The 16,439-nt window shown below is 44.6% G+C and overlaps 1 protein-coding gene across 3 annotated transcripts in view; it reads left to right on the forward strand.

Annotated features, from left to right (window-relative positions):
- The window catches only part of LOC102458593 (ras GTPase-activating-like protein IQGAP1), a 564,033-nt gene that overhangs the window by 520,713 nt on the left and 26,881 nt on the right, over positions 1 to 16,439 (forward strand). For all 3 annotated transcript variants that reach the window (XM_075916962.1, XM_075916963.1, XM_075916961.1), the window contains 3 exons: positions 5,341 to 5,473; positions 5,843 to 5,945; positions 6,936 to 7,071. In XM_075916962.1, the coding sequence (XP_075773077.1) occupies positions 5,341 to 5,473; positions 5,843 to 5,945; positions 6,936 to 7,071 (372 nt within the window). The remainder of the gene's footprint in view (positions 1 to 5,340; positions 5,474 to 5,842; positions 5,946 to 6,935; positions 7,072 to 16,439) is intronic.

The following is a 16,439-nucleotide window of genomic DNA, read 5'->3' on the forward strand; positions in this document are numbered from 1 at the left end:
CTTTAGTAAGGCATTTGATACCTTTAGTAAGGCGTTCTCAGAGAGTAGTTATTAATGGTTCACCATCCTGCTGGAAAGCTATAACAAGTGGGGTTCCGCAGGGGTCTGTTTTGGGACTGGTTCTGTTCAATATCTTCATCAACAATTTAGATATTGGCATAGAAAGTATGCTTATTAAGTTTGCAGATGATCACAATTTGGGAGGGGTTGCAACTGCTTTGGAGGATAGGGTCATAATTCAAAATTATCTGGACAAATTGGAGAAATGGTCTGAGGTAAACAGGATGAAGTTTAATAAGGACAAATGCACAGTACTCCACAAAGGAAGGAGCAATCAGTTTTACACATACAGAATGGGAATCGACTGTCTAGGAAGGAGTACAGCAGAAAGAGATCTAGGGGTTATAGTGGACCACAAGCTAAATATGAGTCAACAGTGTGATGCTGTTGCAAAAAAAGCAAACATGATTCTAGGATGCATTAACAAGTGTGTTGTGAGCAAGACACGAGAAGTCATTCTTCTATTCTATTCTGCACTGATTAGGCCTCACTTGGAGTATTGCGTCCAGTTCTGGGCACCACATTTCAAGAAAGATGTGGAGAAATTGGAGAGGGTCCAGAGAAGAGCAACAAGAATGATTAAAGGTCTAGAGAACATGACCTGTGAAGGAAGACAGGAAGAACTGGGGTTATTTAGTTTGAAAAAGAGAAGATTAAGAGGGGACATGATAGCCGTTTTCACAAGGAGGAGGGAAAAAACTTGTTCTTCCTGGCCTCTGAGGATAGAACAAGAAGCAATGGGCTTAAACTGCAGCACGGGAGATTTAGGTTGGACATTAGGAAACACTTCCTAACTGTCAGGGCGATTACACACTGGAATAAATTGTCCAGGGAGGTTGTGGAATCTCCATCTCTGGAGATATTTAAGAGCAGGTTAGATAAATGTCTATCAGGGATGGTCTAGACCAGGGTTTCCCAACCCTATGGGTCGGGACCCAAATATGGGTCACCATTACATTTGAAAAGGATCGCCAAGTGTCTCCCCAGGTGGCTCTGCCCCCTCTCCTTCCCCCCGTTTTTGAATTGCCTTTAGTCACCAAGTCGTCCTGAATTGTCAAAATGGGTCCCCATCTGGAAAAGTTTGGGAACCACTAGTCTAGACAGTACTGAGTCCTGCCATGAGGACTGGCCAGAAATCTCTTTACCTCCTACATAAACAGCAAATGTGACATGTACTGCTCCAGGGGAGATCTTGGCATTCACTCTCAGGACAATGCTGCCATACTCACCTGCTCAGACCAAATCAGCTGTGCATTCCCTCTTCTGCTTCCTCAAGCACTCTGTAAGATCAGATGAGACAGAGCGACTGTCATTTTGATTACTCCCTTCTGACCATAACAGTTTTGGTTCCCCAACTTCCTATGTATGTCAATCCATCCACCAATTACTCTTCCCACCCTCTCTGATCTGCTGATGCAATGCAACGATGAGATCATACCTCCCAGTCCACAGGTGTTCCACCTTAGAGTATGGTATTTGGACAGGCATCTACTCTACAATAGGGATGTTACTCCAGTCATGCAAGGCATCCTCTCCTGCAGCAGAAAAGAATCCACTAGACACTGTTACAGGACCAAGAGAAAATTGTTCACTTCCTGGGCCTGACAAAAGAGATCCCCCTCATCCTCAGCCACCTTCTGTCCTTGAAGGCATTGGGTTTTGCCCTCAACTCTCTGAAAGTCCACTTAGCAGCCATTAGTGTATTCTACCCTCCTGTGGAAGAGCATTGTCTCCACATACCTGTTAACTGGTAGGCTTTGGAAGGGCCTCATCGTACACTTCACACCCATTCAATCCATTATTCTGTGGAGGGACATGAACCTAACTGTGCTAATGAAACCACCCTTAGAACCTTTGGCATTATGCTCTGTCATAAGTCATCTTCCTATTTGCTATGACTTCTGCAAGAAGGGTCAGTGAGTTTAGGGCCATCGTGCCCTTTTACAACTTTACATAAATATAGTCTCTCTGGTCCTGCATCCCAAATTTCTGCCAAAGGTAACGTCCCAGTTGGATATTGATCAATCCAGTTGCTTACCTGTTTTCTTCCCAAAGCCACATGCATCTTCAGAGGAACGATAATTCTACTCCCTCAACATGCTACAGGTTTTGTCCTACCTGCACAAGATAAAATCCATCAGAAGTCCCCCAATGGTTTGTTGTACTAGCAGAAAGACTTAGAGGTCAAGCAATCTCCATCCAGAGAATTTCCAAGTAGATTTTGGATTGGATTGAACTTCGCTATCAACTGTCTGCCTTTCCTACCTCTCCCACTGGGGTGCAGGCCCATTCCGCAAGAGTCGAAACTTCAACCACAGACTCCTTTTAGGATGTGCTGTTCCAGCATATATGTAGAGAGGCCACAGAGAGTTGTGTGCGCACCTGCAGTGCATTGCCTTAGTGCAAGACTTGGCAGCAGATGCATACTTTGGCTGGCAGTCATCTGCATGACTGTTCCATCTTCATCTTTTGAAGTATCAAATGGCACAAAGCAAGGATGTGTCCTGGGTCCTCTCCTGTTTAGCGTGCTGTTAGTTGCTTTCAAGGATTGCACATCGGACAGTTCTGAATGGTTGGTAGCATTTTCAACCTCCAAAGACTTCAGACTTGCACCAAAGTTTTTAATGTAACTATCCATGACCTCCTGTTGCTGATGATTGTGCTTTGTTGGCTTATTCAGTTGATGCACAGACGCTTTTGGATTGTTTTACTATTTCTGCTTGCTCTCTTGGACTCGCTGTGAACCTCAAGAAGACAGAGGTTATGTCTCAGTCTATTTGGAAAGACTTGAGTGATCACTGCTGCTGATACTGTCCTTAAGGCTGCTGATAAATGTCATTAATTTAGAAGCGTGCTGATGACAATGGATCTTCTCGACTAGCTAAAGCCAGTGCTGCCTTGGGAAAATTGATCAAATGCTTATGGAAAGACCATGATGTTATACTTCATACGAAAATAACTGTTTATCAGGCAGTTGTTTGGAATCGCCTGCTGTATAGCTCTCATTCATGGACCATATATTGCCACCATATTTGAAACTCGATCAACTTCATATGCACTGCCTTAGGAAAGTTGCCCATGTGAATTGTGGTGTCGCAGGCATAGAAGCAATGCTTATGAACAAACAGTTTTGCTGCATTGATCGTGTTATGAGGATGGAGGATTCAGAGATACTGAAGATGGTCTTATATAGCCAGCTTGTTGACAGAAAGTACTCTATTGGTGGTTGGTATAAGCATTATAAAGGCCAATCTGAAGTCATGCGGCATATCTCCCAGTGACCTGGAAATCATAGCTCAAGACAGATTATTGTGGCAGCAAACTATTGTACAGGCTCTCAAACGGTTCAAGAGTCATCGTATCCAGAGATTGTGCAAAAGGTATAGAATCCGAAAAGAATGTACAACACCCACAGATGGTGGATTGTTATGTGACATCTGTAGTCAGATTTGCCAATTAATGATTGGCTTAGCCACTCACCCAGGGCATCATAGACTATGAGATCCACTGATTGACAGCCCATCTTCATCCTCACATTCTCTCCCCTGACTTAAAGTACTACTTGTTAATCACTTCAGACTCTCAGAGATGTGTGGTTCCTATCTGCATTCTACTTTCTGCCCTCCTTCCAACCAGGGGAATCTCCTCTTCCCCATCTAGGGTCTCTGGTTCACTCTCCTGGATGTGCCAGCTGAAGACAAGACTCATGGGGCATGTCTAAACTACATCCCTCTTCCAAAAGGGTATTTGAATTTCCCACGCTTCATTTGCATAATGGCGTCTGCGTGTTCTTTTGAAAACGGGTGTTTCGAAAGTGAAACTGCTGTCTAGTCGTGGTTCTTTCAGGGGAAAAAAAACCCTTTTTCGAACGATCCTATACTCCTCAAAAAATGAGACTTATCCCTGCCAACCACTGCTAAGACTCAAAGGACAAAAGTGATTGTTTAACAGTTGGTCATCAAGACGTTGAGGGTAACACCCGTGATGGCTTTCATTCACACATTTAAAAACCATTAAGCCCTCCATACTCCATATGTCTAATTTTACACACAATAAGATAAACAGATCCAGCGGATTATGACATGAAGATTGATAGGTTACATGAAGCAATTTGTCCAAAGCCCTTTTGAGTTACAGGCAGTCCCCGGGTTACGTACAAGATAGGGACTGTAGGTTTGTTCTTAAGTTGAATTTGTATGTAAGTCGGAACTGGTACATATTGTACCCCAGGTGTCCCCGATTCAGCCGCTGCTGAAACTGACCAGCGGCTGACTACAGGAAGCCCGAGGCAGAGCTGCTTTGCCCCGGGCTTCCGGGAATCAGCCGCTGATCAGTTTCAGCAGCAGCTGACTTGGGGACACCTGGGATAGAGCAGCTGGGGTGCTGCCAGGTTGGTCCCCTCAGCACCGAGATGCGGCACTGCGGGGACCAACCCGGCAGCGCCCCAGCTACTCTGTCCCAGGCGTCCAGATTCAGCCGCTGTTGAAACTGACCAGCAGCGGCTGAATCGGACACGCCTGGGGCAGAGCAGCTGGAGTGCTGCTGGGTTTGTCTGGTAGCGCCGACCTTGGCGCGGCAGGACCAACCCAGCAGCACCCCAGCTGCTCTTGGGGACACCTGGGGCAGAGCAGCTGGGGTGCTGCTGGGTTGGTCCCGCAGCGCCACACCTCGGCGCTGTGGGACCAACCCGACAACCCCCCCAGCTGCTCTACCCCAGGCATCCTGATTCAGCCACTGTGACCCCCCCCCCCCCAAGCAGACCAGGGAGACGTGGAGCGGCTTTTCTCGCCGCGGAGGATGCAGGCGGCGGGACCGCCCACACACACCGCAGTCCTGCTGCCCGCGTCCGACGCGGAGCAGCTTTTCTTGCCGCGGAGCGTCTCAGCGGTCTGCGGGGGGGGCGGGGCACAGCTAGTGTGGGGTTCCTTCACCCCGTTCTTAAGTAGGGATCCGACATAAGTCGGATCCACGTAACCCGGGGACTGCCTGTATATGCATTTGTGTCCATTTCATAAAGCGTGGGAGGGAGGGGGAGATAGGTCACAACCACAAAGTGAGCCAGAGCATATGCATGGACTAGGGGACACTGCTTTCAAATTCTCTGTAGTGTGCATGCGTAAAAGGACCACACATCCCGAAGAACCTCCTGGTATAGGTATTTACTGTACTAAGGTTCCAAAGAACAGCTCTGCTTGAGAATATCACAGGGAGCAATACCTTGATTGTGTCAGTGCTTGTCATTAGTGGATTGTGTTGATTCTTTTTTCATTTTGTCTGAAGACGTTTTTTTCAGGCTGCCTGTGAGGTTCCAGAGCTACAGGATAAATTTAATGTTGATGAATATTCTGACTTGGTGACTCTCACTAAACCAGTTATCTATATTTCCATTGGAGAAATCATCAATACACACACCGTAAGTAGACACCAGTCACATTTCTTTCTTACAGAATGGCAGTCTGTTCCTGGTTGGTTTAATGTGAGTCATGTAAAAAAGGCCAAGGGGGAAGATATTATCTTAAAGAAAGGGAGTATCTTCTGAGCAGTCCAAATGAGGAGGTCAGTAGTAAGTCTGCTTGTGGCCTTTTTAATATTTTTTGTGAAGTCATCCGGTACTTTGAGTCTCATTTGACGATGATAGACATTTGCCTGCTACTGTAATATCTTCACTTGGGATCATGACCTGATCTCCAAAAATATCAGCCTAAATAATGTAATTCTTAACTGGGGTGAAACAAAACCCAGGAGGAACAATGAAATGATCGTTTATGTTTGTATAAATTAGTTACTCTTAGATCATCAAGATGCAATTGCTCCTGAGCACAACGATCCAATTCATGAGCTTCTGGATGACCTGGGGGAAGTTCCCACTATTGAGTCCCTGATAGGTGAGCTGCTCTTCTTTTACCTGATGGAGATGTGATGTTCTTCTGAGTGGCACCAGATGTCTGTGTTACTATAAAGATTAATCATGTTTTGGGGGGAATCGGTGCTATACAAAAAGCAACAGCTTACAGTATGGTAGGCTCGGTTATCCTGTAGGGCTTTTCCACCTCTGAATTGCATGAATCTGAAAGGCACTATATTGAATCCTTGCCTCTAACATCAGAGAATTGTGTGCCTCCATTTCTACTCTGCCAGGTTTCCCCTCTCTCACACTTTCCCTTTTCACCAGGGATCTGATATGAAAAAACATTGACAGATGTTTCAGAACTCCTTATGCAATGTAAAGATTTGGTTTGTGCTTAAAAGTTTTCCTAGGATACCTATGTCAGTAATTTTATAGCAATCCCAGTAAATGCTTTAATGTAGCCACAGTTGCCAAAAAAGTCCCTTTGCCATTATAGCTCATTTAATTTAGGAAACTGTTATAAGCTATACTAGCAAAAGAACTATTTTGCCAGTGCAAGCTCCATTTCTACTAAATATACCAGTAAACCCCTTTTATTATAGACTAGGCCAAAGAAGCAGCAAATGGCACAAACTGAATTTCTTGTCCTTGGTAGATCACATTTAAGCTTATCAGTAGAGGGGCAGGTTGAGATGCAAGTTGTAGCTCTCTCTCACTGATTTGTATACATCTGGGGCATTAAAACCTGAATTTACATGAAATCTTATTTTTTAGTATCCATTTTCTATCAGGTTTCTGAAGGAGGCGTGTTAGGAAATCTAAATTATTCATGTCCACCATGAACATGTTAAAATCCATAAATGAATTGTATTTCTTCTGTATAGCTCAGGAAGGAAAATATTGCAGAGCCCACACAGTCCATGACAATGCTTGAGTGCATTCTAACTTGTGTCTCAGTCATCACATAAGGCACTGGGAAGTAGGTTCCTCATTAATAACTTTTTCTTTTTCTTCTTTTTTACCCCAGGGGAAGGGTCTGGTAATATTAATGACCCCAACAAGGAGATGCTAGCAAAGACTGAAGTTTCTCTTACACTGACTAATAAATTTGATGTTCCTGGTGATGAGAATGCTGAAATGGATGCAAGGACAATCTTATTGAAGTGAGTGATGGGTAATTGCTAATAGCACTTTTTGCTTAAATAAGGGGTAGGATATTAATTTTATGGGTTGGATATGAAGGATGAAAAAGACAAGTGTGACAGGAAATAGTGCACACAGATTGTAGCCAGGATCCCTATAATTTGTGGCCAGTGAATTTGTTCTAGGATAACCCCATTTTGGTAGCATAGTACTTGAGTGTAACTGACATAGTGAAATCTGACCGTGTGTGTATGCAGTTTGAAACAAGAGCTCTGAAGGGTGTGAATAAATTTTAACTTTGAATCTCATTAGTATCAATTTTTATTGTGAACATAGTTAACATTTGCAGCTGATCATTTTAGTAAAAACATCTCCGCATATGACTTTGCCACCACAGTTCTGTGTTATCAAAATAAAATTTTTGATGCATTCAAAATGTTGAGGATGGGAAATATGCAATATATGTAATGCTAACTGATTTTAAATTCAACACAAGAAATACTGTACTGTTGCATTAGACACTTTCATATTGAATTCAGTAAAAACCTTTATGCAGATTTTCTGCTGTGCCTCTCAGGAAATTCATGCTGCAGGAGCAGGAAACACAAGTGGTACTTCACAGGGGTTTTCCCCCAGCTGCTCATTACTTGCTTTATAGAGCAGCTTTATAAACCCCAAAAGTTAAAATACCCTGAGTCAGACCAAAAAATCAGAGACTGGCCTCCAAATCATTAGGTTCCTTTATTTAAAAAAACCCACATTTTAAATCTTTACTGGTTTTAAATTTCCCTTCTCTCTCCTTAGTGTGTGACTGTGAGCCAGTTGGGGCTAGCTTATTGTCACACAAGCGCATTGATTCTAGTTCAGTTTGCATCTCTAAAATCCATACCTGCCGACAACCAGTGATTAAAAAGGTACATTATGCAAACTTGTATTAAAGGGCTACCTGATGGTGCTTGCTCATTTTGAGTTCATTGCAAGTATACGTGCATGGTCATTGGATGTTTTTGCCTTGTTAGTATCTGTAGGGCCAGCTATGTTGCCCCCTTGAGTGCAGCACTCATGCACTAGAATATCAGGTGTTGCTGACCTTATGCCCTCCCAGTTCCTTCTTAATGCCTATAGTGGTCCATTGGAATGTCTTTCCTTGCTAGTCAAGGGCTGGTCTTGGACTTTGTGATTTAAGGCCTTGCAAATAGTTACCCTTTTTTAGTCAGTGTTAAGTATCTGTTTATTAGTTAGTTGTTAGTAGTTAAGGTTCCAGTGGGGACTTTGCCTTTAGTGGGCCATCAAGTGTTCAAGGGAGGCACATGTTAAAGACAAGTGCCATATTTGTAAAAAATGTCAGCCCTGTACACAGAAAGAGCAGGACATCAGGTACAAAGCTCTCCTTGTGGAGTCTGTCTTCCGTGCCACTAGGAGTGTCTAAGCACCTTCACAGAGGTGCAAAGACTGCCTCAGCACTGGCAATGGGGAGCAGTACCGAAGAAGCATGGCTCCCCTATCCAGGTGAAGAGAGGCTAGGTAGTAGTGAGCAAAGGACCTGCCCCGGGCTGCTCACTCACCCAGACTTTCATGGTCAGCCTTCTTCAGTGAGGGCTGTTAGCCCATTGAAAGGTCCTTTTCCAAATCCTGCAAGCAGAACTGGGCCAACTCCTGTGCCTGCATAGACTCCTTAGGTATCAGTGGAGTACAGGTCCCCATCCATGCCACTAGCTCAGCAGTGCCACAGGCTTCAGCAAAGGCTTCCTAGGAGTGCCATCAGTCTCCTGAAGCAATGGCATGCTGTCAGCCTCCACGGCACCAGTGCCACCCTTGACATCAGCAGATACTTACTTACCATTCGTCATCTGCACCGTGGTCACAGTTACTGTTGTTTCACTGTTGCTTGCCAAGAGGAGGCACCATTTCTCCTCCTCCTAGCATCAACCATCATCCCGTTGCCAGTCATGATTGCTGATGCTGGGGGGGAGGAGAATCTTTTTTCCACCTCCGGTCTCCTTGACATGCACCCCAGTCACTGTGCCATCAGTACTGCTCTCCCTGTGCAGGACACCAGTCTCTGATATGGGTGGTCTCAGACAAGACCCAGGGTCCTCAGAAACACCAAAGCCATCTGGAAAACACTTTTCTCCATCCTGGGCGGAAAAGAAGTACTTTGTCCTGGCCAGAAGTTTTTGACTGTTTTGTACCCACCCTCTCCCTGGCTTACTGGTGGTCTCTGCAGCCAATGAGAGAAAAAAGTAGGAGCACTCCTGTTCGACCCTGAAAAACAGAGACACCAAACAACTGGACGTTTTTGAATGGAAAGTTTATTCCACTGCAAGTAAACAGTTCCGAGTGGTGAGCCACCAGACCCTTTTAGGGCATTATAATTTTAACTTATGGAATGGCCTCCGTAAGTTCAAGGAGTCCCTCACACAGGGCTTGGCCCAAACATTTGACACTGTGGTTCAGGAGGGCAACGTGACGGTCCATTGCACCCTTCAAATGCAGCCATGCTCGTGATCGCCACAGTGGTTCTGAGGTGCAGCACTTGGCTTCAAACCACTGGACTCTCACCGGATATGCAGGCCTCCATCCTAGATCTTGCATTCTACAGGAGTGATTCTCTGATCAGACTGCATGGGATGAAGGACACCAAACACAGCCTTCCTCATTCGTCCTGCACGCGCCACAGTCAACTCCACCTGCCCCTGCTATCAAGGTCTTGGCAGTTTCATCCAAGGTCTGCTAGAAGAAGGGACAGAGGCATTGCATCCTGTCATTGTCACCCTTCTGTCTCCACTCATCGGCACAGCCTAGCTTGGTGAAACACTCCAGAGGGAGAAAACCCTCATTTTGATGGTGTGCTTGAGAGTGACCCCTCGCTGATGATTCCACAGATCCGCTTTTATACTTGAGATTGCATCTTTGGTCATAGCACAGAAGTCACACAAGTTCTTTGATATTGTGTATCCAGTGCACATTACCTCTTAGACTCTGCCACGGCCTTATAGCAAATGATGTGCCCTGCAACTCTAACAGCGAAAAGAATAGAAACACACTATCGGGTACTTCCATCCAGGCTTAAGTATTTTTACACTCTCCCAACACTGTGGATTGCTTGGGCATCCAAGAAAAGTCCTGCTCAGCCAGGAGTGCTCCCAGAGACACAGGTCAGGAGTGACTGGATCTAGCGAAGAGGAAGTCCTACTTCGCCTCAGTGAAGAGTGGGCAGCAGTTGAGCCCTTCTATCAAAATATGATTCCCTCACGAGTGACTGAGTTTTGATGCTAGTCCCAAAATATCCTTATGAGGTGAGAGAGGAGATGGAAGACATTGTGTAAGAGGGAGCATTAGTAGCAAACAGTTCCTTACTGGCTACAGTGGACGCTGCAGATACCACATCTAGAACCTTGTCCACAGCTGTGATTGAGAGAGGGCATCATGGCTCTAGCCTTGGGTATTCCCCATGAAATGCAAGTCACCACTGAAGGTCTGCTGTCTGAAGGGTTGAAGATTTTCATGAAAAAAAAATCACATCACACTCGTTTAAAGATTCTTATCATGATCCTGAGATCCTAAGACATGTACAGTTCTGGCATATTGGAAAAGTGTCTCGCAGCAGCAGCAGCAGCAGCAGATGATTTCATACCACAGGCGTCTAGACTGCTAACTGCAGAAGCAGCCTTTTGTAACAGAGGACACCAAGCTTCTCATCCTTCAGCCTTGCACACTACTCAGTCTTCATAGCAGCCCATTTGCCATATCCGTCAAGAACTACACCAGAAGCAGCCAATTCAAGATCTTCTTTGGAAACTACCTTGCACTATTCCATCGCTTATGGTCAGACATTACTGTGGACAAGCGGGTATTAGACACCATTATTCAATCCACCTCCATTCCCCATCCCTCTTCCAGGACTAGCATCAAAACCATTTCTCACAAGAGCCTTTTAGAAGCAGAAATTACTTCATGGCCCCAGACAGGAGCACTAGAAGAACTTCCACATATTTTCTCGTTTGAAAGAGAAAGCAGGCATTTGTCCTATCTTAGATTTGAGGCAACTCAACAAACAAACGTGCCCCCTCAGATTCAGGATGATAATACCTTTTGCCATTAGGGATATGAAAGAGTAACTTGAACATGGTTAACCAATGAGCCTGGGCCATACTTGGGAGAGAGGTCCTTCTGATTATTGATGCACTTCTTGAGCTGGTGAGAACTCTGTGAAATATACAGACTTGGTCCTGCTAGTGGCTGAACACCAGGATTTGAAGGGCTCTATTTCTGTCTACCCCCAAATAGCCTGGCAGGGAGGGTTCAGGTTTACCTCAAAGGACAGAAGATCCAAGCAATTGGCTATTCTGGGGAGAAAGTTCTGTACTTCCTCATCCCTACATATGAGGATCACAAATGAACAAGCTTTGATGTCCAAATATGATTTCTTCAGTTGGTCAGCCATGTCTACATGTGAGAACCAGTTACCTGATGCCTCTCATGAGGAGTTTTGGGCATTGATTGCAGAAAGCTGCTTGGAGGTTGTAACATCCCTGCAGTCTGCATTGCAGACATCTCATCCAGGGTTATGGTTTTGGCAGAAACTATGATGAGGGCTTCCTGAGTTGCAGAACTCAGGGATCACTTTGGCTGTGCAGCAAGCCATTGAGAACGTGCTCTACTGGTCTAGTTATTGCTCTGCTTTCTTTGTCCCTCACTAATTCAGCAGTGCTCACTCTTCTCCCCTTCAAGGCTTGCATGAGGATCTTTTGTAAGACGTGACTGTTTCCCTATGCATACAGGCCAAGTTCCTGCAGGAGAATATCCATAAGTTGTTGAAGCAAAATGCAGGACAATGTAGCACTTTAAAGACTAACAAGATGGTTTATTAGATGATGAGCTTTCATGGGCCAGACCCACTTCCTCAGATCAAATAGTGGAAGAAAGTAGTCACAACCATATATACCAAAGGATACAATTAAAAAAATGAACACATATGAAAAGGACAAATCACATTTCAGAACAGGAGGGGAATGCAGGGGGGGGAGGAAGGAAGGTAAGTGTCTGTGAATTGATGATACTAGAGGTGGGGAGAGTGGGATGTCTGTGAGCTAATGGTATTAGAGGTGATAACTGGGGAAGCTATCTTGGTAATGGGTAAGATAGTTTGCGTATTTGTTCATTCCTTCCCGGAGAGTGTCGAATTTTAACATGAATGGCAGTTCAGAGGATTCCCTTTCAAGTGCAGATGTAAAAGGTCTTTGTAGCAGAATGCAGGTGGTTAAGTCATTGAGAGAGTGTCCTTTCTGGTTAAAATGGCAAGAAACTGGTTTTTCTTTGTGATCTTGTCTGATATCTGTTTTGTGGGCATTAATCCTTTGGCGAAGTGTCTGAGACGTTTGTCCAATGTACATAGCAGACGGACACTTTCGGCACATGATAGCATAAATTATATTTCTGGAGTGATTTGTACTGTGGTGTCCAGGAAGTGGATCTCTCGTGTAGAATGGTCCAGGCTGAGGTTGATGGTGGGGTGTAGGTTGTTGAAATCTCTGTGGAATGTCTCCAGTGTTTCTTGGCCATGCGTCCAGATCATAAAGATGTCATCGATGTACCGTAGGTAGAGAAGGGGTGAAAGGGGATGGGAGTTGAGGAAATGTTGTTGTAGGTCAGCCATAAAGATGTTAGCATACTGTGGGGCCATGCGTGTACCCACAGGCTTTGTTGCCAGCAAAACACTTCAAGAAACACTACTTTATTCCAATACAGGGATTGTGGGGCTTTACTGCCACCCAGCTCCAGATTCCCTGGTTGTTACCACAGTGAATGATAGATCTCAGCAGAGCAGATTTAATCCACTACTAAGGGCAAGAACTTGGAAAAAATGGACTTTATTGGTAGAACAATCTGCTCTTTCTCTTTCCTGAAAATGTGGATTGTAAACTAGCAGACACTGTTGTTCAAATACTGTTTACAGACCAGCTACCTGAAACCTCCAGGGAAGAGTTTTGGGCATTTATCGCCAAGGGTTGCTTGGTGGCCAAGGTGTTTGCTGCAGTCTGGCTGTAAAGTACAGGTATTCACCCCAATATAGATGCTCTTTTTGGACAAAATGGACAGAACTTTTGCACTCCTTCCGAAATTCTAGGCCTGCCTTGGGTGCTATACACGGCAGTGGAAAAGCACCATTATGTCAGGCAGCAGCAGTACCCCCTGCATGCTTTTGGGCAGATTTTCCCTTTCCAGTGACACTGGGACTACCTCATAAAAGGGCACGAGTCCTAGAGGCAGCAGCATTCTGGGTTGGACAGTCAACACATCATCATTTCAGTGTCCACCAAGCACCCATTTGTACTCATTTGTCCAGCCATGGCTTCTGACAGAGTAGCTTCCTTTCACAATGCTTGGGTATTAATTCCACCGAGAGCTGGGTCCTAAGCACTGTCTGAATCAGGCTGTGCTATCCATTTCCTCTCCTCCTCTCTTCACCACCCTTCCTATCTCTCCTTCTTCAGGGATCCCTTCTTCAAGCATGTCTGATCTCCTCAGGTATGCTTGGCTTTGGGAATGGTGGAAGAGGTTTCTCCAGAGCACTGGAGTCAAGGCTTCTATTCTTGGTGGGCTTGGTGGACTCCTAAATCAGAAAGAGTACAACCTAGTCGCAAGTTGCACAGTCTCAACAAATATATTAGAAATATGACATTTCAAATGGCCATCCTAGCAATTGCCCTCCCTGCATTGACTCAGAACAACTGGTTTGCTGCTTTGGATCTTCAGGATGCTTCTTTTCATGTGGTGATTCTCCTGAGCCACAGAAAATTTTTCTAGTTCATTGTAGTGAACCACCATTTACAGTACCTTTCATTTTCTTTTCCTTTCAGTCATCTGTCTGCCTGCCCTCCCTCCTCTCCCTCCCGGGTGGGGTTTACCAATTATATGATTGTGAAAATGGATTACTTTGGGAAGAAGGGAATCCATTTCTTCTCATACTTATACAAGTAGCTACTAAGGATTGAATCCAGAGAAGATGTTCTTGCTCACAAATACATTAGAGTGTGTTTACTTGGCCATTTGTGTTTCATCCTACACAAGATTGTTAACATTGGTTACCACTCAGATTGTTGCGTTTCTTGGGGCTCTAATACACTGAGACTCATGAAAAGCATTTTTCCTGGCCTTCCATTTTCAGATGAGCCTCATTTGTCTCTTCAGTCTCAACATTCCACAAAAGTTCACATATGCTTGAGGCTTATAAGCCGCATGTCTTCATGCCTGCAGATTCAGTTTTCCATTTGGCTTCTTCGCCCTCTTCAAATATGGCTCAAGACAGTTGACCATCCAACCATGCACCCCTTGGACAAGTTGATCCTTGGCCTCCTTAACCTGGTGGACAGTTCAGGGGAATGTATGTCTGGACATTCCCTGCATCTGGCCCTTCCCAGCTAAGACTGTTGTCACCAATGCCTGCCTGATGAGCTGGAGAGCACATCTGGAGTTGCTGAAATGGAGGCAGGAAGCTTTATCGCATAATAACATTCTGGAGTTTCACACTATCACACTTTTCTAGACTCCATCAGGGGCTTACCAACAATACCACCATGATGTTATTATGGTAATGGGAAAGAGGGAGCACAATCCAGGGAGCTCTCTCAGAAGACAATTATATGATGGCATTTCTGCATTGACAAGAGCATCACTCTTGTAGCCAATCATTTGCCCAGAGTGCAGAATCATCTCAAGATACATCTTAGCTAGAATTTTTCTTCGAGTCACAACTGGTCTCTGAAGGTCTCCCAGTGTTCTGGGAGTCAGTTTTGTGACTTGGAGCATCTCAGTGATCGTTCATTACAAAGGACAATGGGAAATGGCATCTGTTCTGCAGGATGTTTGACGAACACCTTACACTTCAGCTGCCACTCAGCTTTCCTATATATTTTTCCTCTGATCCTGATCATTCCACAGCTTACCTGCAAGCTAATAGCTGATTAGACCAACCTCATCCTTATTGTGTGAGCATGGCCAATCCACTGTTTCCCAACTTTCTTGCATTGTCAATTCAGCGTCCTATATCCCTTCCTCTTGATCCCAGCTTGCTCACACAGAATCATGGTTGCAATGTACAGACCGTGCTCAGTTCCCTTTATCTTACCGCATGGCTGCTGTGGTGGTTGAATGAGGAGGGAAGGCCATGTTAGGTGGAAGTTCAACAAGGTCTTTCTCAAGAGTAGAAAATTATCTACCTGAAGGTAGTTGTAGTCCCTTTTAACTGCCCATTAGCAGCCCAACCCTCTTTAATTGGTTCAGGGAAGCTGGGCTTAATCTATGGACAGGGACCAGGTACTCTATGATTGGCAATAATAATCAATATTATAGAAAATTTCCATATTTGTCACACAGGTGCTCTGGGACACGTGGGCACCCTGTGACCAGTATACATCATCCCATTCACTTCTTCCACTTTTTCAAAGGTCACTGTCAAGTTTACTTTTCCAAATTTTAACCTAACTGGTCCATGTGTCTTCCTCAAGTCCAGAGCTGTGCCTAGGTTCTCTAGCATAGGTCTCTCCATTCCAGGATGGCACAGACAACCCCACAGTACCCAAAACATACTATATCTACTGAAGGATATGAGTGGCACCCTTCAGAGTCCCTTGGCTGGCCCTGTACATATACAAATGCAAGAAGTATAGGTAATAAGCAGGAAGAACTTGAAGTGCTAATAAATAAACACAACTATGACATAGTTGATATCACAAAGTGTTGGTGGGATAATACACACAATTGGAATTTGGATATAGAAGGGTACAGTTTACTCTGGAAGGATAGCTGGGGTAAACAGGAAGGAAGTGTTGCCTTATATATTAAAAATGAATACACTTGGACTGAGGTGGAGAGGGACATAGAAGACAGACTTGTTGAAAGTCTCTCGGTTAGGTTGAAAGGGGTAAAAAACAAAGCTGATGTCATGCTAGGGGTCTACTAGAGACAACCTACCCAGGCAGAAGAGGTGGACAAGGTTCTAACAAAATCATACAAAGCACAGGATTTAGTTTTGATGGGGGATTTCAACTATCCAGACATCTGTTAAGAAACTAACACAGCAGGACAAAGATTATCCAATAAACTCTTGGACTGCATTGGAAACAATTTTTTATTTCAGAAGGTTGAGAAAGCTGCTAGCTGGGAAGCTGTTCTTGATTTGATTTTATCAAATAAGGAGGAACTGGTTCAGAATTTGAAAGTGGAAGGCAGCTTGGGTGAAAGTAATCATGAAATCATAGAGTTCATGATTCTAAGGAATGGTAGAAGGGAGAACAGCAAAATAGAGACTGTGGATTTTAGGAAGGCAGATTTTAGTAAACTCAGAGAGTGGGTAGGTAAGGTCTCATGAGAAGCAAGGCTAAGA

Source organism: Pelodiscus sinensis, unplaced genomic scaffold (genome assembly GCF_049634645.1).
Source record: "Pelodiscus sinensis isolate JC-2024 unplaced genomic scaffold, ASM4963464v1 ctg56, whole genome shotgun sequence".
NCBI classification, from domain to species: Eukaryota; Metazoa; Chordata; order Testudines; family Trionychidae; genus Pelodiscus; species Pelodiscus sinensis.